At 47.7% G+C, this 21,967-nt stretch overlaps 1 protein-coding gene across 24 annotated transcripts in view; it reads left to right on the forward strand.

Moving 5' to 3' along the window:
* rimbp2b (RIMS binding protein 2b) overlaps positions 1 to 21,967 on the forward strand; it is a 76,119-nt gene that overhangs the window by 45,342 nt on the left and 8,810 nt on the right. For 7 of the 24 annotated variants that reach the window (XM_076729987.1, XM_076729976.1, XM_076729979.1 and 4 more), the window contains exons 7-22: positions 1,936 to 2,058; positions 3,455 to 3,559; positions 5,595 to 5,645; positions 6,023 to 6,043; positions 8,061 to 8,265; positions 9,128 to 9,276; positions 9,891 to 9,970; positions 10,593 to 10,702; positions 10,782 to 11,654; positions 14,185 to 14,357; positions 14,891 to 15,562; positions 15,757 to 15,906; positions 16,483 to 16,644; positions 18,163 to 18,942; positions 20,023 to 20,131; positions 20,630 to 20,755. In XM_076729987.1, the coding sequence (XP_076586102.1) occupies positions 1,936 to 2,058; positions 3,455 to 3,559; positions 5,595 to 5,645; positions 6,023 to 6,043; positions 8,061 to 8,265; positions 9,128 to 9,276; positions 9,891 to 9,970; positions 10,593 to 10,702; positions 10,782 to 11,654; positions 14,185 to 14,357; positions 14,891 to 15,562; positions 15,757 to 15,906; positions 16,483 to 16,644; positions 18,163 to 18,942; positions 20,023 to 20,131; positions 20,630 to 20,755 (3,889 nt within the window). The remainder of the gene's footprint in view (positions 1 to 1,935; positions 2,059 to 3,454; positions 3,560 to 5,594; positions 5,646 to 6,022; positions 6,044 to 8,060; positions 8,266 to 9,127; positions 9,277 to 9,890; positions 9,971 to 10,592; positions 10,703 to 10,781; positions 11,655 to 14,184; positions 14,358 to 14,890; positions 15,563 to 15,756; positions 15,907 to 16,482; positions 16,645 to 18,162; positions 18,943 to 20,022; positions 20,132 to 20,629; positions 20,756 to 21,967) is intronic. The other 17 variants (XM_076729993.1, XM_076729995.1, XM_076729994.1 and 14 more) reach the window with 11 other exon arrangements.

Genomic DNA, 21,967 nt, shown 5'->3' on the forward strand with positions numbered 1-21,967 from the left:
GCAGGTAGTTGCTGTTGGGGTGAAGAAGGGCGGGATGCTGGTTATTGATGTCTTATCAGGACGGAGGTGACTCCAGGAGCAGCTATCCTGAACCGTTATCACACTGACGGATATGAGAGCAGCACTCTGCAGGGCAGTGCGGATATTAGCCCTCGCTTACACCCCCATGTTCTGATCTCTATCGTCTCTGAATGAACTAGGAGGGGCTACGGACGGCACCTCCCTCTCCCACTCATAATAGACTATTGACCTGCTTCTGCTGAATCCAGTGCGGTTTGGTTCGATCTGTCCACATTAGGCCTGACAGCCGCTCCCGTCCACGTGCAGAGTTTTCGCTGTGTGGCGTCGGGCCGATCGGAGGCACAGACGCTGCTTCTGTTTGCGTTTTGCTTTGCTGATGTTTGTTGAAACGCCCTCCTCCAGGATTCATTAGTCATTCATGGCTGCTCTGAGGAAGGGGCTTTGCCACATCACGGCTGCAGGAACCAGTCGTTTCGCTGCCGATTAGGGGCCTTTAAAAACAGATTATGAAGAATGTGTCGAATATTTGTTCCTAATGGCAGTGAAGACCTCATTGGCGTTGAATTGGTCTGCAGAGTTAATATAATGTGCAGTTGCTTCAGTCAATTGAATGCTTACTGCTTGGTTAACAATGAAGCATGAATAATTTATTAACGTCTTGGTCTACATCCATGGGAGCGAGTGAATTCTCACTGTTAGAACATTTAAAGGCTTTTTTCACAGAGATCAGGCGGCTCTCACATCTTACCTGCAACACTTTCTACCTGTTTTAAAGGCTGCAAATGTTTGGGTGACATTAAAGCAAATTGTTCTTAACAGGATAGTCCTTAAAATCAACAGTGAATACCTGAAAAAGAGCAACAGCTGAACAGCTGAATTCACTCCAAAGCAACAGCTCAGCCTTTACGAAACGTGCAGTTTTTGTTGATATTAAAGGCACAGATTGAACGTTTTGTGGTGTTACTGGATTGGATCGCACGGACTGCTGTTCCTGACATTTTATCCAGCCTAGAAAAAAGGAAACAAACAGCAAACCGTTAATTAGGCCACTGCTGCAATCACTTGGATGCTTTTAGCTGCCGTATTAATTAAAGACAACACAGCTATTTAATAATATGACAGCTGATTATAAGAGTTGTAAAACCACAACCTAACGAGCAGTGAGATGCTGACTCAGTGATGACACTGTTACTATGGTCTGCAATGATGCATTTAATGTAAAGCTCTTGAAATAAGCTTTATTATTGCTATCATAGCTAATGATAGCACAGATTTAGAGTCACCGTTAAAGGTAGACAGCTAGCTCCAGTGTTTTGTTTCTATCTGGATGGAGCTTTGCACTTTCCTGTTAATGGTTTTGCACTATTACACTGATCATCAGGTGGCAGTCATGTGCCAAGTAAGGGGAAAAAGTGGAAGAGGTAAAAATATCTAACATGCATGTAAACAATGCAAGTTTCAGATAAAAAGAACTGGCTTTGCAAAAGTTTGATGAGGACCTGGAGGATACACACAGTGTGTGATGAGAAATACTGAATGTAAAAAGTTTATTCCAAGAAAACTGCACATGACAGGACACAAAAAAAGAAGAGAAAGAGTACATTTACACAGTATCCATCCGTTATCCTATCAGGGTGAGAGCACTATAGCTGACCCTCTTCTAGCACAGAACGGGGGTGGGGGGACTGTGGAGGGTTTTGACTCATTAGGCTTTCAGGTGGAAAATGAAAGAGGTGAGCCTCTTTCATAGGGGAAACAACGACCTGTCAGCTTTCCTAAAAAGGCTAAAATCAGCGTAGGCTCGTGTGAAAACCAAACATAAAGATGCACCCGATCAAAAGTTCCACCCAGGTGAGATAAACTGTCCTCTGTGAAACTCAGTCTCTGTGCTGCTTCCTTGTTGTGTCTGCACAGGTGAAGTCTGAGTATGCCAAGCTCAAAGAGACCCTTGGTGCTGTGACGCAGGAGAGAGATTTAGCCCTGTGGGAGAGGAACCAGCTCCAAGACAAACTGGAGAACCTAGAGCAGGTGCTCAAGGTGAGGACGCCAGCTCCGAGACCCCCCTACCCGTCAGCACTGCGTGCATTTCTAGCTCTTGTAGTGCGTCTATCCTGGGATCCTAAATCAGGTGTTTTTATGGAGCCTAACCCTTTGCCAGTACCCCTTCTCCTACCTGTGCTACACTGCCTCCATCTGGTTCTCTTCAGCTATACTGTCTAATGTCCCTGACATGTCTGTTGCCTTCCAGTGTCGTGTTGGGAGGTCTGACCAGGAGCTGTGAAAGAGTAGAAGCTTGGAGCAGTCTGCCCCCCCTTTCCTTTCCTATTCCGCCCTTTCATGTTGTCCCACCCTCCCTGACCTGTCCCTCCCCACCTTCCCTGTCCCCTCTCCCCCTGCTAGGTTTATAAGGTATCACTGCTACGTCCATCTGTTAGGGAGCAGTCCTACTCAGTCCCATTCTGAATGCTTTCTGTCCACCTCAGCGGCTGTGCTTACCTCTCCTTTATCCGTGGGCTGCTTACCAGACATGTGAATGGTCACCTGGCTCTATGACCACAGCACTGTGGAATGTGATCTTTGCATGAGGCAGGACAAAGAGTTTGGCTTTACGATGACGGGAGGGGGAGGAGGCAGGAGATGGAGACACCGGCTCACCCTTCATGATGATAATGTCACCTACAAGTGTGATGACATTACCTATCTTAGACCTTAATTTCTTACTGGCATGAAAATGTCATTCGCTTCCTTCACCTGACAGTGTCGCAAATCTTCACGTATAGTGGGAGCAGTGATGTGACTGGATGACACGGGCATATTGTGTTATGAAGAGCCTAGCATTCAGTCCCTCGTATTGTATGGCTTCTTTTGTTGTCATGGATGACCACAGACAAGTGAGCACGCTACGGAGTTTGCTCACCCTTTTCATGTAACGTAAAACCCTGCATTGATCACGCAAAGACAACCTCGCTGAGGACAGCTTCTCAAACAGTCCCAGTAACCAGACTTCTAACAGGTATTGTGTTACCTAAAGGGGGCAGCAAACCTGACTGTGGATTGATGTTAGTTTTTCTGTTCACACAGCAAAGCATCTCAAGTCCTCATCCATAAGCACCTTTGTGCAAAATTTGATCTGACCTCTCCCGCAGATCACTGGACATAAACTGTTCTCACGTGGCGTTTGCTGTGGCATAGTTTATGTCTTTCTTGTTCTTAAGGGTTTAAAGGTCAGTACACTGTTAACCAGCCTCAGTATGTGTGATGTGTGTGCACATGTAACACCTGTGTTGTCTCTGAGTGTGGATTAGAAGACTGGAGATGCATTTTGTTTTGGCTCCGTGCCGTTGGATTTTAGTTCCACTAACAGCAGCCCTCTCTATGCTCCCCCTCCGCCATCCTCCCCCCGGCTCTCCACCCCTGCACCCCCTGCGGACAGCATATGCGTGAGGCTGCGGAGCGGAGGCAGCAGCTAGAGTTGGAGCATGAGCAGGCCTTGGCTGTACTCAATGCAAAGCAGCAGGAGATTGACCTTCTTCAGAAGGTAAGGGAACTCAGGTTACCTAACACTCACAGCACCGCAGGTTTGGGCTTTCTTGTTTGCCCGGCCTGCGCCGTGTCCGGGGTCATAGAGCTTTTTGTTGAGCACTGGTGCGTTACACACAGTCCAACAAAGGTGAAAGTCGCCTCAAAGACTGTATTATAGAGAGCAGAGGAAAGAATAGTACTCCCTGCAGGCTGTGGCGCTCACCTCTCTGAACATTTTCATCACGGGCACGACTGCAGCTCCCAGTGCATCCTTCAGCCGTCCATCACTCTCTAAACTCTGAGTGCCGAGCATTTCGGGAGCACTCCTCTTGTTTGTTACGGGCAAGCAAATCAAACATTCACATCCCAGAGTAGACATGACACTTCTTAGAGGCTGGCTTAAACAAAAAATGCTGGCCCAGGCCATTTGATGGTCGGGCTTCCTCGTCTGCGCGCTGGAGCTGACTGCGATGTCAAAGCCGGCCCGGCAGTGGCTGAGATTGCTGATGGTGTGAACGTGATAGGAATTGTCACCAATGCCTTCTCCAGAAACAGTGTGTGTACCCCAGCGTTGCCGTTGCTGCAGTGTTGCTCTAATTTCACAGTCAGCCTTTCACAGGCAGAGCTCTCAGCTTTTCTCTCTCGTTAACAGAAGCTCATTACGGCCTTATCTTCCTTCAGACACTGGCTGCTCTCTGCATTCTCCCAAATTAATTGCCTGCAAAGTAGATTTATGAAATTGTAAAGTCCACAGATGCTCTCATATTTATGTGGAACACTTGTTTTTCTCAACAGATGTTTCTAGTTCTCCCAAGAAAAATGGTGTGTATTCGTCTTCGTTCCTATACAGTTCGATGCTGCTGTGACACCAAAGCTCAGTCCTGGTGGATGCACTGCCCTCCTTAGTTTACGGTGGATGCAACATCATTTAAATGTGTTTAAGATGAGGTGTGTTTGCACAGAGCATCAGTTTAGGCCATTTTCCTCACATATAACTCAACCTGTTCAGTGTTTGGATGATCATAAAGAGAGAAATAAAAGCCAGGTTCAGACCTGCAGCCACAAATAAATAGATGAGGGGTCTCAAACTCAAATTACCTGAGGGCCAGTGGCCACTGTTGGTTGTTCCTTCCTAAAACACCTTGTGTTCCTGCAGCTTTCTGCCTGTAGGTGACACAGGAAACAAAAGAAAAGTCCACTTCCCTTGAAACTGTCTCCAGGTCAGCCCTCGTTCTAGACAGAGCCGCCTGGGTGTCAGGTGTGCTGCGAAGAGCGCTGCTGGGTCCGATGCTCGACTGTTAAATGTCATCTTAACTCTCGGCCAGAAAGCAAAGCAAAGTTCCCAAAGTGTCAATTTCAGCTTTTCCTTTAAGTGTGAATGAAGAGCCAGTTAGACGACTTCATGATTTCTAGTTTGAGGAAACCAAACGTGTATTTGTGGTCAGATGTAGATTCTTCTGTGGCCCCATGTGACCCTCAGGCTGGTAGTTTGAGACCCCTGGTGTAGATGCTCTGTAGCGAGTCTTCACAGGTAAAAGTATGAAACTGGTTAGAAAAACTTAAAATCTAAAAGGTGAAAATGATGGAAGAAAAGCCACATTATCATCAGCCTGTTGGGTTGGGCAACACGTTAAGATCGTCCAGCTGGCAGCAACCAGTGAGGGCTGATCATGTGCACAGGTGTGTGTGCACAGCGCCCCCCTCAGGTGGGACATGTGCCAGTTTGCAACATTTATTAGTTTAAAAATAAACAAAATAATCTCATAAAATGTCAAGAGAGGGAATATTCTTACACCTGTTGTCTTTCTTAAACAGACAAATAAGCCGCACACCTTCTAGCCGTCTTTCACTGAGCTAAGACAGTCCTAATGACCTCGTGAACCCGTTCTCAAGTTTTGCCCTTTATCACGGCCCCTTGTGGTGGCGGCGGACATGGCGGCGTTGATTGAAAAGGTGTTCCTGTTTTGTCTGTGACGGCCTTTCACTGGTGTTTTAAACAGAAACTAAACTGCAATATAAATGAACTGAAACGGTGCCCCTGTGTTTCCCAGGCTCAGGTTGAGGCTAAAAAGGAACATGAAGGCGCTGTCCATCTGTTAGAGGTGAGCGTCTGGACTCTGGGGGGGGGGGGGGGGGGGGGGGGGGGGGGTTGTGTGTGTTTCTGTGGTTGCTGCTGGAGGATAGGGGGGTAGTCAGCCCGGGGGCACACCTGTGTTTACCTGCAGCCATTTCCTGCTCTTCCTCCTGACCGCACTGTGCTCCCTCTGTGTTAGTAATCCTGGGCTGAGTGTAGAGATTTCCTTTCACATTATTCTTAAGTGTTTTTCAGAAAGGTGAATAAATCAAACGAAAGACAGAATCAAAGCGTAAATTCAAGTGTTGTGTTTTCAAGATGTGTATGAGTGATCACATGTGTAATTGTGCTTTATTTCTTTCCTACATCTCTTTACTGAATGGGTGTGTGTTTATGCTTATACAGAACCACTTGGACAGCATGCAGGTATTTCAGCATTGTTTTTATTTATTTATTTGACATATTTTTTACACCTCTCCCCGTATAGTCAGTAGGGTATGCAGTGGTTTACTCTGGTGTTGATGATGAACACAATAAATATACAAGCGGTGCTCAGAAGGTAAAAGGTAACACGAAGCATTCAAGGACTAATCTGATGTGTGATCTTTGCTTTTTGGTTTTCAAAAATATTCAGGCTGCTTCCTTTTCGGGGGCTTTACTGCCCACTCAGCTCTGTTTCACTTTCCCATCAAAGCGGTGGAGTCTGGAACATGACTGACAGCATAAACTGGAGGTCTTTCAGCCTTGATCATAAAGAAATATTCAGCCGCGCTCGCTTAACAATTGATGAAAAGATTCAGCTTGTGAAGCCGAGTTTCAGAATATGAATCGGCCTCAGTTAAAGGCGAGTGCTCGCGGCCTCGCTGACCGACCTCAGTTCCACGTAATCAAAGCCCATCGACACACTGAGGCGAGCGGATTTAACTTTAGAAAACCAAACACCTGCTAAAGGCTGAGCAGGCTATGATGAGCGAAAGCTGAAAACCTATTTTATTCCTAAAGAAACTCTTTAGAAGTGCTTAAATATCCATTTCATCTTTACACTGATGCATACGGTAGATTTTAGATTTTGTATTGTTACCAAAGGATCACATTGGCAAACTGAATGTGATCCTTTTGCATTGTAGCAGTGCATGTGTGTTATCGAGCATGTGTGTTAGAAAGTACTACTTGCCATACAGCTGCGCACTGTATGCTGCCAATGAACCAAAGCCTCCTAATTTACTAATTCTGTTTCACATACGCAGGACTTCCTTCGTCGTGTGTCTGCTAACAGCATGTCTTATCCAGCAACAACCCGTCTGCATGACATGGACTCGGTGTCTGGGCAGTACACAGAGTACTGCAGTAGCAGAGGTGTTGGGCAGTGCTAAGAAATTCCACGGTAGCTTCAGTGTCCTCCAGAGCTCCTCTGGTTCAGATTGTCGTCAGTTTGAGGCTGACAAGTGATTTTTGATGATCGTTCAGCTTTGAGGCTCAAGCACCTGGAATTTCCATTACACCTGCCCAAACAGTTCCTGTATGTTCAGTTCATCAGTGTTAGTGTGTGCAATGAAGTTTCCTGCTCTCAAAATATACTTTTTACTTCTGCGTGTTATTAGAAAACCCCTTGAAAAGACCACCACCAACCAAACGTATAAACCTCTTGAACCTGTCTGTCGCTCTGAGCTCCAAGTCCCTTCAGTCCCAGTAAACAAGCAGTAAGCAGTAAATGCATGAGCTGGGACTATTCTCAGCTGTGGATTAATACATATTTGTTGTTGTAGTGAGTGTGAAGTCTGTGGGATTGAGCTAAAATAACGTGTCGCCCAGTGCAGCAGTGTGGCTCGTCGATGTGTTTTTAAGAGTTTTTGGACAGCAGTGGAGCTCTGAGGCGCAGAGGAACGAGGCTACGTTTGATTTTTGATTCGCACAGACAATACTTGTTAGTATGATTAAATTAATGTTGGTTTGGGTCTTTTCAAGGGATCACTTGACAATGAGGAGAAACGTAGAACCTCATCAGCCTCATCGTCTAAGACGCTGTGCAGTCTGGGTACGCAGACGGCCCCGCAGCCAGAGGCTCCTTTATTTTCACTGTTGTTAGCATTAACTGTAGCTGTGCATGTGACCTGTACACTGCTCTGTCAGTAGTGGTTAAAAAGTCATTTCAGGAAGTTTTTCTTTGTAATGACTGATCCACATGTCTCAGTGAATCTCATTCCACGTTCTCTTTGTGTGTAGACAGTAGACGTATCGTCGTATATGTAGCTCCTGTACAAACAGTATATGTGTGCTCTTTCTGTGTGCACACTGTTCTGTCCTGCGTCCTATGGTTTCCTTATTTTCTTCTTCTGTTGTGTTCCTTTGTTTCCCGTCCTCTGTCTCCCCGTCCGTCCGTCCCTCCGTCTGTCCGTCCCTCTCTCTGCGTCTCTCGATGACTCTCTTCCCTCGCCGTCGTCAGGCCAAAGTTCGCGAGCTGGAGGAAAAATGTCGGACTCAGAGTGAGCAGTTCAACCTCCTGTCGAAAGAGCTGGAGAAGTTCCGGCTCCAGGCCGGGAAGTTTGATATCCTCAGCACTGAACCCTTAACTTTATGTGAATCTCCGGGGTCACCCAACAAATCCCTGTCACAGCTCCTGAATGGACTGGCTGCCCCCATAGGAAAAGGTATGTGCAGGATCATGTCCATGAAAGATGCCTCATGTGTCAGTATTTAAGTATTTTTAGCAAAGAAAATAGTAATATTGATTTACTGTCATATTTTCAAGTGGCTGAAATCTCATTCATGACTGAAGTTAATAAATTAGAGGCCAACAAATTAATTTTTTCTTGTCGTAGTGAAGTGCTGCTCAATTGAATTCATGTATCATTTCTGCCATGTGAGAGCTGCTGGCAGTAACTCCACAGCGCGCATATTAGAAGAGGAGTCAGCTCCCTCACGAGGAGGTGAAAGAGTCGCAGCTGAAATGAAAGTCTGGGAGGCTTCTGGCTTAATCTGCAGGAAACATAAACTGTTAATGGAAGAATCAGTCATAGTGAGAAACGGCTGCTGGCTGCCTGAACGTGTCCTCGCTTTGTTTTTGACTTGTTTTTTGGGGGATATACAAATGCTTCACTAATCACAGTCGTATGTATTGTTCAGGTTCTGCTGTGCAGTTTTCATTTGTTTCGTTGGTGCTGTGAGATATCTGCCGACATGATGCCTGCTTAACAAAAACAGGTTGATTACATTTAAGTAAAAGTGCCTTTAAATGGAGACTTTAGTGCAGGTGAATGTCTCATCAGCTGTATGTGCATCTTATGAAGCATGTGTCACTGTTACGGCTCCTGTTTTTGTGGTTTGCATTACATAAACTCTTGTTTACGTAATTCCAGCATCGTTACACAATGTTAAAACACAGATTTCTGTTTTCTGTCTGTCTCTGAAAGTGGACGTGGACGTTAAGCTAATGAAGCCTTTTGTACTGCGATATCAGTTGTGTTCTTGTGGTGTGAGGATCTGATGAGAGAACTTGTGTTTGTTCCACAGGCAATGAGGCTCCAACAAGCAGATCTTTGATATCCGAGTTCATTCGACCGCTCCAGATCAGTGGAGACAAGCCGGAGCTCCTCTCTGTCAAGCCAACATTCCTCACTCGCAGTCGAGTTCGCAGCCCAGCGCGGGCTTTCCTCTCTGAGGTATCTAACACTGTCTGTTTGTGTCCCAGATGGCTTTTATCCAACACATGTTTCTCCATTTACACTTTGCATGACATCTATAGACAAAAAATGAGTAACAAGCTTCAAGCTGCACAAAGACAGACTATGCAGACATCCGAACTGACACTGTGGGGCTGCACACAGACAGGTCCCCACTGATTTGGACGCTTCAGTCGTCCCTGTTCACACAAATGAAATCCTGCTGTCTGGTACGTGAACTTCAGCCGGCAGCACAGTGTCTCCTAAACGGCTTTAATGAGCTCAACTCACCAATGCTCGATCTGTTAGCGCTCTCATGCCTCTGTTATCCTTCAGTGGAGGCAGCACTTCGTAAGGACAAAAAGCTGCTTCGTTTTAAAATAAGTGATGTGTTTGAGCTGAAGGAGAGACAATCCACGCAGCAGGGAAGCAGGAGGCTTCCTGGTTTTACTCCTGCAGGCCGGCTGTTTGAGATTCATTGACATATTTTTAATGCACAGGTGGAAATTTAAACAAAAGGCCTCTCTGGTTTTCTAAATATGAGGTGAAAGGTGAAAACAATGAGCGTTGGATGATTAAAATGGGATCATTTGTTCTTCGTTTGCCTTCTCCAGATGGACAAAGAGCTCAGCTCAACTACCAGGTCGAAGCCGAGGTTCACGGGGAAGGTTCGTCTGTGCATCGCTCGGTACAGGTACGTGCACACACCTGCTGATTCACCTGCTGTTCACAGACAGAAAGTGCAGCCTCTCGCTGGAATTCATCTACTGTTTCCTTATAAGCTGTGCTTTAACTTGAGATTTTTAGGGGTTTTGATGCATTTTCAGAGCACTAACAGGAACAGTTGAACGTCCTGACAGAGGGTGATGATTAACAAGCGAGCCGGCCAGAAGTCCTTTACATAGCTCTCCACGGCTAACTGAACTGGCTGCTCGGTGTAGACGAGTCGTGGACAAATCTCGCTGAGATTCTTTGCTTTCTCTCACAGAGCTGTAGGCTGTGGTCTTAAAGATGATTCAGTGTTTCTATCTCTAAAGAAAATTACCTGTCAGCACAAAAAATAATTGGAATCCTCAGAGCACAAATGTATGAAACAGGGCCAAAGCTTTCAGCCCACACCGTCCTCGGCTTCCTCCTGTTTAGAAAAAACAAAATAAATAAATCAAAAATAGAAACAAGCTGAAAAATATTTTCAAAGCAACGCCGAGCAAATTGTTTTCCTTGATGTATATATTATAGAACTGAGAAGTGTTTGACATAAAGAAAACTCTGGTGGAGACTTATTAACACAGCACTGTGCCTGTTTCTTGCCGTAGTTATAATCCTTATGACGGGCCTAACGAGCATCCCGAGGCAGAGCTCCCCCTGGTGGCCGGGAAGTACCTCTACGTTTACGGGACGATGGATGAGGATGGCTTTTACGAAGGTCTGACCTGCCTCGGCGGTGTTTAATCTTTTGTCCTTAACGTCGTCACAATGCCAACCATCTCCTTTTTGCTTCTCAGGAGAGCTGCTGGACGGACAGCGGGGACTCGTCCCATCCAATTTTGTGGATTTTGTCCAAGACGAGGAGACGCCGTCTGTCCAACACAGGGACACAGTAGCTAAAGAACCTGGCTACCTCAACCACAGTAGCCTGGGGCCTCAGAGACTGGGGGTCGGCACAGGAACGGGGACAGGCATAAGCAGCTTGCTGTCTGACAGTAAACTAGACTGTCTGAGCACCAGCAGCTTGGGCATGGACCTCCTGGGCTCCTCCAGCAACGGGACAGGAACTTTGGATGTCAGCATTGACGAGGTCGGTGAAGACATTGTGCCTTATCCCCGCCGCATCAACCTGATTAAACAACTTGCCAAGAGTGTGATTATTGGCTGGGATCCTCCTGTGGTCCCACCGGCCTGGGGCTCCATCAGTGGCTACAATGTCTTGGTGGATAAGGAGTTACGCATGAGTGTCCCCTACGGGGGCAGGACAAAGTCTCTTATTGAAAAGCTCAATCTGGCCACCCACACCTACCGGATCTCAGTGCAGAGCATCACCGAACGTGGCCCGTCGGACGAGCTGCGGTGCACTATGCTCGTGGGAAAGGACGTGGTGGTGGCGCCGTACTACCTGCGGGTGGACAGCATCACACAGGTCTCCGCTGAGCTCTCCTGGATGCCCAGCAACAGCAACTACAGTCACACCATCTTCCTCAACGGTGCAGAGTACGACATGGTCAAGGCGGGGGGCTACAAGTACAAGTTCTTCAACCTGAAGCCGATGACAGTTTACAAGGTGAAGGTTGTGGCGCAGCCGCATCAGGTGCCTTGGCAGCTTCCGATGGATCAAAGGGAAAAGAGGGAAATCTCTGTGGAGTTCTGCACTCAGCCTGCAGGTCAGCCTCCAGAACAGCACTCACATTAGCACTTTATCTGCTCTTGGAACGTCGATGTTGGTCTGTTGGTTGGTCGCTTGGTCCACTACTTTAGCACATATTGCCATGAAATCTGGTACAGATATCCATAGTGTTTAGTGCTAATTAGCAAATGCTAGCAAGCTATCACACTGAAGTAAGATGGTGAACCTGGTTGATGTTAAACCTGCTTCGGATATCATTGTGAGCATGTTAGCATGAGGCATTTAGCATTTAGCTCAAAGCTAAGTCCAGCCTTAAAGTGATCCATGTGGCTGAGACTCCATGTTTTGACCTTAATCTGATTTTTTGGGCACTTTTTGTTTTGGTTGGATAAAGTTGTCAAAGTGAGCTTGCTAGCAGACAGTTGCACATTTACACATCCAGCAGACACCAAACAACACTACAGTTCAGGTGGTGCCATGTTTGTGGCCACCTGGCAAATGAAAGTCCAGCATTCAGTCCCTTTTTAGCTCTTTTTAGCTTTCTTTAATACCTGGAAAGATGATTTCCGACTCTTTCGCGGCTCCACAATGCCTCCTAGCTACTTGTAGTAGACCTGCTGTGGGTTTATCAGCGTTTCTTCATTGAACACATGCGTTGACTGTGGCTGGAAACAAGTTCATGGAAGTGCTCAGGCTGAATCAAAGTCTTAGTTTTGTGAGTTTTGTGTAAAAGGTGTATTTAGGATAAAGGGCTAACATTGTTCTCCTGTTCCCCTCAATCTAATCTCTGGTCTTGTAGCCTAATATTCTGTTTCAAAGTCATCAGATATTTCACAATGAAAGCCACCTGATAGTTTACATCCGACGCAGCCGTCTCTTTGTTTACTCAGCCACGCGCTTCGAGCCCTTTACACTTACAAACCTGACAAACATCTCAGCCATTTCCTTTTTTCCCGTGCCTCTTTCAGATTGCCCTCAAGGATTTGTGCGTGTACCACTGCGATAAGACACATCCACGGCAGACAAACAAAAACAAAAAGTGCAATGATTGAAGAAGCGTTTGCTGAAGAACGCTACATAACGCTGGAAACAAGAGTCTCTCACAGCCAAATGAGTGTAAATAGTGAGCGTAGATCTCTGGGATTTCTTTTCCCATGAGGCTCGTTGTTGCCAGCTCTAACTCAGGTCTCACAGCCCGACTGTCTTGCTACGGGAAAGTGAGAACGTAATAAGAGTGATTCTGTGCACAGCCAGCCACATTTATGGCAGTGCTTTGAGGGCGTGAGTCTTTAGACTCGGTGCAGCCGGCCAGTTGTGGGTGCACATAAAACAGACAAGTCATATTCTTGTTAAATGCTCAGGGAAGGCTTGTGATTATTTAGCCTTTATTGAACATGGAAAGAGCAAAACTCCCACTGTCCAGGTAGCAGGATGAGACGGAAGCAGTTTACAGACAAACAAGACATGAAAGAGAGATTATGAAGTCAAGTAACAGAGAGAAAAACAGGGAAACACAGAGGGAAGCAGAGAGAGAGAAGTTTGAATTGACATTTCCTGTTGGCAGCTGATGAGCTAACATGCTGAGAGTTCATTAAATGATCTATCTATTGAGCATGTTAATTAGAGGCGTCGGAAATAGTCTCGGTATCGGTGGCCGACAGCTGTTGTCAATAAAGAGGACGGCGTCTGGAGGCGCTATATAAGGCTTTCACACTCAGCATGTGTTCTTCTCAGCGATACAACATTTTTATTAGCATTAGTCACACGGAGCAGCGTCCAATCCCCTGCCTGGAAATCAGTGTCTGCTGTTTGTGTCCAGCATTAATGGAAGTGGCTCCGGTGGAAATATTAATTTAAACACTTGCTTCAGCTCTCAGAGGGGCGTAGTTTGAAAATGACAAGAGGAAATGAAACCTGCAAACACGTCGTCTGCAGACAGACAGCCGGCGCAGAACGTGGTTCAGATCGCACCGATGCAGCTGCAACGTGCAGCTCGGAGACACTGCCGACTGCATCTGCTCGCTGTGTGACTGCAGGGGAGCAGCAGCACTGCACAGATGGGTCTGTTCAGCATGCAGGCAGCACTTTCAGACCGTGGGAATTGCAAACATAGAATATTGTCGGCGAGAATCTGCCAACAGGAAATTGCTGCGTGCACGCTGATGGCTGAATGTTTGCTTTTTCATTCAACCAATGGGTACAAGTGAATGTCAGGATGCACGCCTGAACCTGCGCAGAGATGAGCATAACTTATACAAAATCATCCCTCAACTTCTGATAACTGAATGGAGTAAAAACCACATGCAGTCAGCCTGTGTGTCGCAGCACAGAGCAGCAGTATTAGAAGCTTTATTAGAATTTAGTGTACATTATGTTTTTGATGCTATTCACAGGATATAATACAGTTCCCCTAGGAGGAAACATCCTTGTTTCATAGCTCTGTGAAATGGTTATTGAATGTGAGAAGCCCATCGCATCAGTCCTGAGGTCAGCACATTTCTTTTTTCATCAAACAGGCCGTAAAGGTTCAGCCACTGTTGAGCTCTCTTTTTTCTCTCCTTATCCAGTGTGTGTGTTGTGCTCCCCAGGGCCCCCTCTCCCTCCCCAGGAGGTGCAGGTCCAGTGCGGTCAGACGCCCGGGGTCCTGCAGGTCAGATGGAAGCCGCCGCCTCTGACGTCTTCAGGAACCTCCAACGGGGCCAGCGTGATTGGCTACGCCGTGTGCACAAAGGGACAAAAGGTACCAAATGTCAGAGCCAGCTTTTTTCCTCCTGTCTTTAATAAAGTGGCCTTTCCTTCCTCGATGGAGACTTCTATGAGTAGTACTCTATTGCCATCTCCTGGAGAAATGATATAATGCTGACATCCAGCCTCGTGGGACCAGCATTACTTAACGTGTAACTTCAGAAAAGAGAGCTGTAACTGGCTCCATGCTGTGCGCCTCCTCTTCCTCATGGAGCTGCTTTTGTTGTTTTGAGTCAATCAGCCATTAATTTTAAACCACAATCAGCTGGACAGACATGAAGACATAAAGTGAGCATTTTCTAACAGGCCTGAAGAGGGCGCTATAGTTTAAACATGATCAGTTTAGTGAGCTGGAGCTCCAGCATCTGTATGTATAAATAGATTTTTGACAATCAGGTGTTTCTCTTCAGCCATAGATGCATGTCCATGTGTGATGGCTGCAGAGTGAGTGCTTCAGAGTGAGTGCTTCTGTGTGCTGATGTTCTGTGTTCCTTTGGTAAGGACTCTCTGGTTCCTTTGTGAATGCAGATAGCAGAGGTCTTGTACCCCACAGCAGACTATGTGACCGTGGAGTTAAACAGGATTCAGTGTCTGGAGGCCAGGGAGGTCATTGTAAGGACGTTATCAACACAAGGAGAGTCCCAGGACTCGCCCGTGGCCATCATCCCGCACAATCTCCTGGGCTCTCCACGCCTCTCCCACCGAACCACGGCGCCGCCTCACCCCATCCCCCACCCACAGTCCCACCCAGTGCACTCGCAAACCCATCCTCCTTATCCGTCGACGTACCCCCCGAATCACCCTCAGCCCCAGGTGCAGCCTCTGCCTCGAGCCCAGCCCCACACGCTGCCCCACGCACAGCCGCACTCGCAGCCCGTCTGCCACCCGCCTCCTCATCCCTCGGCCCCGCCTCATTTCCAGCGCCACCCCATGCCCAAGTCCAAACTGTTAGTAAGTGCCAGAGAGCCAGAAACCAAAGAGCACGAGGTGGGTCTGCGATCGGCCCAGCCCTGGGAGCGATCCCCCTCTCCGCTGCCTCCCATGCACGGACCCAACCTGGAGCCGCCGCACTTCCAGCCCCGGCGATCGCCCTCTCCTCAGAGGATCCTGCCGCAGCCTCAGGGAGTCCCCATCCCCAACACCATCGCCAAGGCCATGGCCAGGGAAGCTGCCCAGAGAGTGTTTGCTGAGGGGAACCGGGTGAGTTTTACTATAGGACAGCGTTCATCTCAGCGTGTGACAGGATCCACTGTCGAGTCTGGAAATCAGATTTTTTATTGTGCTGCTGGAAAAGTGGAAATTTGAAACATCTCACCCAATTTTTCTGACTTGATTCAAAAGAAATATGATTTCAGGAATGTGAGCCTGAATCATTTGGGTCTTTTTTCCATCAGGTTGAGAAAAGGAACATCTTCAGTGAGCGAGGTAACGCCTTGCATCCGCTCAACTCTGATGAGGAGGAGGACGGCTACGACTCTCCCCACGCGAGGAGGAGAGGAGCCTCGGTGGATGAGTTCCTCAGAGGCTCCGAGCTGGGCAGACAGGTACAAGCTGTGCTTGTTTCTAGGCAGAAGAAGTCAAATCACCTCTTAGTGTACATTTGTGCTGCATCAATTACAGACTTTTACTTTCTAGATTTTGAGCACCAGTGTGGCTTGGATTGGAAATCAATCAATAGCTGGAGCCTCCAGCCAGTACACTTGTTTACATGAATCAATACTTAAAGCCAAAGGAAATCCTGTGGGTTGGCCAATCAGAGGTTCTAGCTGCTTCTGCACAAACCTGATTCCAAAAAAGTCTGAACGCAGCATAAAACCAGAATCAATCATCAACAATCAAACTGTGTCATCAGTTCTCTGAATGCGTTCATCTCCTTCATCCAATCATGTGTTCACTAAGTGGTGAACCTTGCTCCATCCTTACTGGTGAACGACTGAGCCTTTCCAGGATGCCCCTTTCATACTCAGTCATGATACTCTCACCTGTTACCAATCAGCCTGTTTACCTGTGGAATGATCCAAAAAGACTTTGTGCTGTTTTCAGGTCAGTTTATGTCAAAAAGGATCAGCAAGTTATTACACAGCGTCCCAACTTCAACCTTCACTCTTGCTTTCCTGCAGCACCATCATCACCACTACAGCCACAGCGAGGAGTACCACACGGAGAGCAGCCGGGGTTCTGACCTTTCTGACATAATGGAGGAGGACGAGGAAGATCTGTACTCTGAGATGCAGCTGGAGGAGGGCCGCAGGCGCAGCATCAACTCTCACAACACTCTTAAGGTACGCACTGCACACCTTCAGTGGGTAGAGGCCTGGGGGAGGACAGGAGACGGTGGGGAAGACAGAGGTTTAGGGGGGAGGGAGGGTCTTGCCACCCGCAGAGGTCCAGCACCTGCTCTCTCTCACAGCCTCCACAGCCAGGCCCGCCGTGGCTTTGCCTGGCTGAGCTCCCCTGCCTCGCGTTAGCCAAATCAGCCTCCCCACCCAGCCTTGCTCCTCCACCCTGCCCCCCCCCAGCACTGCTTTATTCATTCAAGGCTGAGCTCATGGGAATGCCGGTGAATACATAACTAGACAGCATGCGAGAGAGGAAGGCCGTAAACTAAAAGCATAATGTTTTTTGTGGTTTGCGTTGCATTTTGATGCTGCACCGAAGGAAGAAGTGTTAAAGTCAAATGTTAGAATGTGATATTTAAATGCAAATTTTAATATACTGTACTGTATCAAAGGGTCATGACATATGAAGTGCATATGGGAATCTCATTTAAGTGAGTACTTAAATGGAAATATTCACTTTTGTTTCCGTCTGTCATGTCCTGATGCTTAAGTTTTCTGTGCTCGGTGTCGAACATTGTCGGTACATGATCCTGTCTTCATTCGCTCCGTCAGTGCAGGTGTGTGGCTGTGAGGCCAGTCTGCCTTCAGGGTAGAAAGCATCATGTTATGACAGTGAGCTGTAGTGGCTGATTGGTCCTCTGTGTCGTAGTAGACTTGCTATCAGAGGTCAATACATCCCTGCAGCTTTGTTAGGTTTGTGTCCTGTTACCTGTACAGTATGTGGTGTTCATTGGTGTACATTTACTCTTTAAATACGTGATACTGCATCTCCTTTCTGTCATCACCGTCTCTTTGTAAATCACTGTTGCACATTATCCACCACCCTTATATTTCTGTAAAACCTAAAATTATTTTCCGTATGTATAATAATGATGTAAGCGTTTTTGTGAAGGACACAGTTGAAGATAAAGTCTGCTGTTTCCTGTGAGCTCGTTTGAAGCTGAAGCGTCTTAACGCGGTGTGTCCTCAGCAGCTGGTTGTTGTACCCACTCAGCTTCATGTTGTTGTTTTTGGCTTTCTTAAGATTCATTTCACCCACATCCATGTTTTCACTTTTCCCTCAGCGTGGCGCTAACTCAGCCCGCCACTTCCTTTTAGTTTGGATATTTCTAATTCCTCATGAGCGAAATTCCCTTTCCCACGTTTAACCTCCGTAGCCGCATCAGTCCTCAGTTCTCTCTCCATGTTCGAGCCTTCACAGATTCCTGTTCAGAGCATGCCATTTTCTTCTCACGGAATGAGACTGCATGTCTTACTACATTGCCACAAATAACTAATTCTGTCTTTATTTTGTCTTTCCTCCCCATTTGTTCTATTCACATACTGTGTTGTTTCCTGCCTGTTCTAAAACCTTCGAAAAACTTTTCAACCCCTCACAAAAATCTAAACTGAACCTTTTGAATTGAACTGACTAACTGAACTGTGAAATTGTGGAACTGTGCCTCGCGGTCGTGACTGAAGGCTTATTACAAGCGTCAGGACTTAGCCGAGGAGAGAGACTGCTGGGACCTCCAGAGGGAGGTGGTGAAGCAGAAGTCGCTCCGCAGCAAACGTCTCCACAGCATCCCCGAGGTGGCCGAGGAAGAGCTGGACGGCGTGGACGGCATGGGCCAGCGCCTGTGCTTCGAAGACGCCGGCCGGCCGGGAACGCCGCACACTCAGCGGAGGATGTACCCCCAGGACTCCCACATGCACAACCACCTCCCCCCCAGCAAGAACTCCCGCCACCTGCAGCGCCAGCGCTCCTCTCCTCGCTTCACCGACAGCCGCTACTGCTACAACCCCGAGGAGCGCAGCTTAGGACGCCCCAACCGCCAGAACACCAAGAGTCCTGACAGCGGTCTGGACTGCGGCAGCGAGGAAGAAGGCTCTCTCGGCCGGGGTCATCGAGGGTACTACGTTCATGGGAGCCCCATGCGGGGGCCCGTGCACATCATCCACTGTGAAGGGCCAGTAGAGAGGCGGGCGCTGGCCATGGGCCGCAAAAGAACTCTGACCCGCCAGTGCAGCGTGGAGGAGGAGTTCTCCGATATTCCAGTGACTGCTGCCAAGTCGGTACACACGGGTGACTTTAGGAACAGGGACCACTTTGGGCCTGGTCGGGAGGCCGGGCCGCGAAACTACTCCAGGGAAGGGGCCCTGAGCGAGGGCAGGCTGAACGAGCTGGACAGGGTCTATTACAGCCCCCACAGGGAGGCTAGGGCCCAGTCTTTGTCCAGGCTGAACCGGGACCAGCCGCTGGTGTGTGATTCAGACTTTCTGCTGTACTTTCCATCAGCAAGCTGCAGCCATTGTGTTTCCTTAATGTTGTCTGTTTTTCTTTACGGCCCCCCCCCTCTTTAGTTGGCATTTTGTTTCTCATTTTGTGACGACTTCTCACACGTTCATGGTTGGTTGATGTTTTATTTTGTGTGACTTACTTTGCTTGTACTCAGAATGTCAGGTGGATTCAAGTAAAGCTTTCAATTACCTAAAGGCCATTTAACCAAGTTTTGACTTCTCATGTCTTTGAGGGGAAAGGTTCCATTGGAAGGAAAGCCTGTGCAGTGCATGACGACGTGCTGCCTTCTCTCTGCCGCCTTCATTTGTCGCTCCATGTCTCGCCCTGCAGAGCTGCAGCTGCATCGCTCCACCTCATGCTTGGAGCTTTGTTTCAGCGTCTCCCATTGATTCACGTCCAGAATCAGATCAAGACCTCAGCAGCCTGCGGCGATCCGTTTAGCTCTCCACCCATACGCATCGTGTCATGCTTGTCTCTTTCACTTGTTTCAGCAAAAACATCTCTTGTTCATCGTCAGTTTCCGTGCATTAACGTCGTGGTTGTTGGAATACAAAGCCCCCCAGGCTGAGGCTATAATGGCTTTGCTCATCTGACCACATCTTCATCCATTCTCCATCACACTCGCCCTCCACTTTCACTCCCTCTCTTCTCGTCCACTCTCTCTCTCGCTGCTCATTTCTGTCTCATGTGGCGTCGTTTGCTTCCTTCTCATCGAGGAGCTGACATGCACAGAACAAAACAAACCAAACAAATGGTCTTTAGCTAAACATCTGACCCTTCCTAACCCCCAGTCCATGTCGTTGTGTTGGGGTTAATTTGATTTACTTGTTTTGATGGTTTGTTGGGTTTCATTATTGTTTTATGGATTTTTTTTCCTATTATTTTGCCTCCCTAAGGACAAATGGAAGCCACATCATTTGCTCTTATGGTTTTTTAGTTGTTTTGACAGGATTGTGGGATTCTTTAAAATGATTTTGAAGTTTTAAATGCGGGCGCTTTGCTTGTTCTAACCTCGTGTCTGTTGTTTTTTTACTCTAAAGATCATTGGGAACTCACCATCACATGGAAGCGCCGATCGTCTGGACCACTCAGGGAGGAGGCTGGTTCACATCGGCACCCCCCCTCAGCAACGACCCATCCCATCCATTGGTTAGTGAGGTCACCACACGAGGAGACGCCTCATCCCCACCTGCAGGGCCACTGATGTTTGTGCTATTTATACCATGTGTTTCCCTTACCCATGTGAGCCGAGCTGTACATCTCTCCCATAGAGCTTAAACAACCACGTAGACCCTTATTTTGTGGGGGTGTTTGCACCCCCTGTAGCTGCCCATCCTCACCAGCTGGATTCGCCAGATGATCACACGCAGTTTTGCAGGAAAGTTATCCAGATACACTCCGATGCCTGTGTTTACTGTGGGTTAACATGTTTACATGACCGCCCAATTTGACCTCCCTGCAACAGTGCAAGCATTGCTGTTTTACACCCAGTGACTCCAGAGTGAAACCTGTTGCCTTGTACACCCCCCACCTCAGGGCAACCTCATCATCCTACTGTGTCAGCATGAGTGAATGGGCCATGGGGTAGAGCAGAGTGTGTGTGCGGGGGATCTCTGACCGTAACGCTGTGATTGGTGTCTTCTGTAGAGATCACCATGGACAGTAACAGTGAGGGGAGTGAGGGGAACCTCTCACCCGTCAAGGAGGATGTTTACTATGGCAGTGTAGCTCGGCGCAGGATATGGCGATCTATGTCCTCAGAGGATCAATATGGTATGTGGTGCAGCTTCTCTCCAAGATGACAATTCACCTTGACAAGGTCAGAAAAGGCAAAGAATCCTTCTTGAACACATGCAGTGATATCATGGTGGTCTTTGTTCTGTGCTGGACAGTCAGCTGCTTTGTTTAGTTTAGCTTAGCTTAGCTGAATAAAGCTGACGGGGGAAGACAAGACTGGCCACTTTTCCCGTTGCTGGAGAATGAAAATCCCTTCCCTGTATGTACTCCTACACCTTCAATCCCAAGAAACCCCAACTCACTCACTCTTCCCATTCACCTCCATATCCAGGCCCACCCCACCGCAGCTTAGCCCGCCCTCCTCTTACGCAGCTTCTCCGCCACCTCCTCTTTTCCTTCTCCTCCCGCCTCCATGAGCCAGCGGCCCGTTTCCCTTCTTCATTTTGCATGAGCCGTTAACAGTTCGGTGAGAAGGAAAGACGTAACTGGATGACTTGCTGCATTCTCGCCTTGTTGGTATCGCTCAGTTGCACATTCATCAACTCTGCCGCCATCAAAGCCAAACACGTTTCACACAGTCAAAGCACTTTTCACATCTTCCTAAAAGCATATTTCAGTTGCTTAGTGAGTTTTTGGTTTCAGCATCTCAGAGCCACTTAGAGTCTGCCATTGAAACATTGAACATGGTGATCCATGAGAAGCTGATATCAGGTTCATCCTTCCCCTCGCTGTCCCTGATATCTGCGTTACCAGGAACTGCCGGGGCATTCGATGTGTTATCTCCCCGGGAACGTGCCTCCTTTGCCCTTTTCGCTGCACTTTGTTTCTGAATGTGGCCTAAAAGCATGACGGCACACCTGCATCTGATGTAGGAATGCTTCCCTCATGACGTCCAATCCTGTGAAAGCATGCATGCGAAGCAGCCTCTGTGAGATAAGGCAGTGAAACAGCAATGAACAACAGTGCAGTGTTACTTGTGTCCTCCTGGTGTGCACAGTCATTCAGTTTCCCTTGCACCCCCAAAAACTGCTTGATGTGTCTCCCCTCCGTGCTGTGTCGTACTGTGGTCTATGATGTTTAGTGACTGTCACTGCCAGCAAGCAGAGATGTGTGAACGAAGAACCTGCAGTGCTGCGATGGTGCCGAGCCTTACCTGTAAAAGCAGCCTTCGCTCTTAGCGTGTGAACAAACTGGAGTGTCCTTTTCAAAATGGAAGAGATTAAAACAAACCGAAAGAAAAATGATGGC

Source organism: Chaetodon auriga, chromosome 5 (genome assembly GCF_051107435.1).
Source record: "Chaetodon auriga isolate fChaAug3 chromosome 5, fChaAug3.hap1, whole genome shotgun sequence".
NCBI lineage: Eukaryota > Metazoa > Chordata > Actinopteri > Chaetodontiformes > Chaetodontidae > Chaetodon > Chaetodon auriga.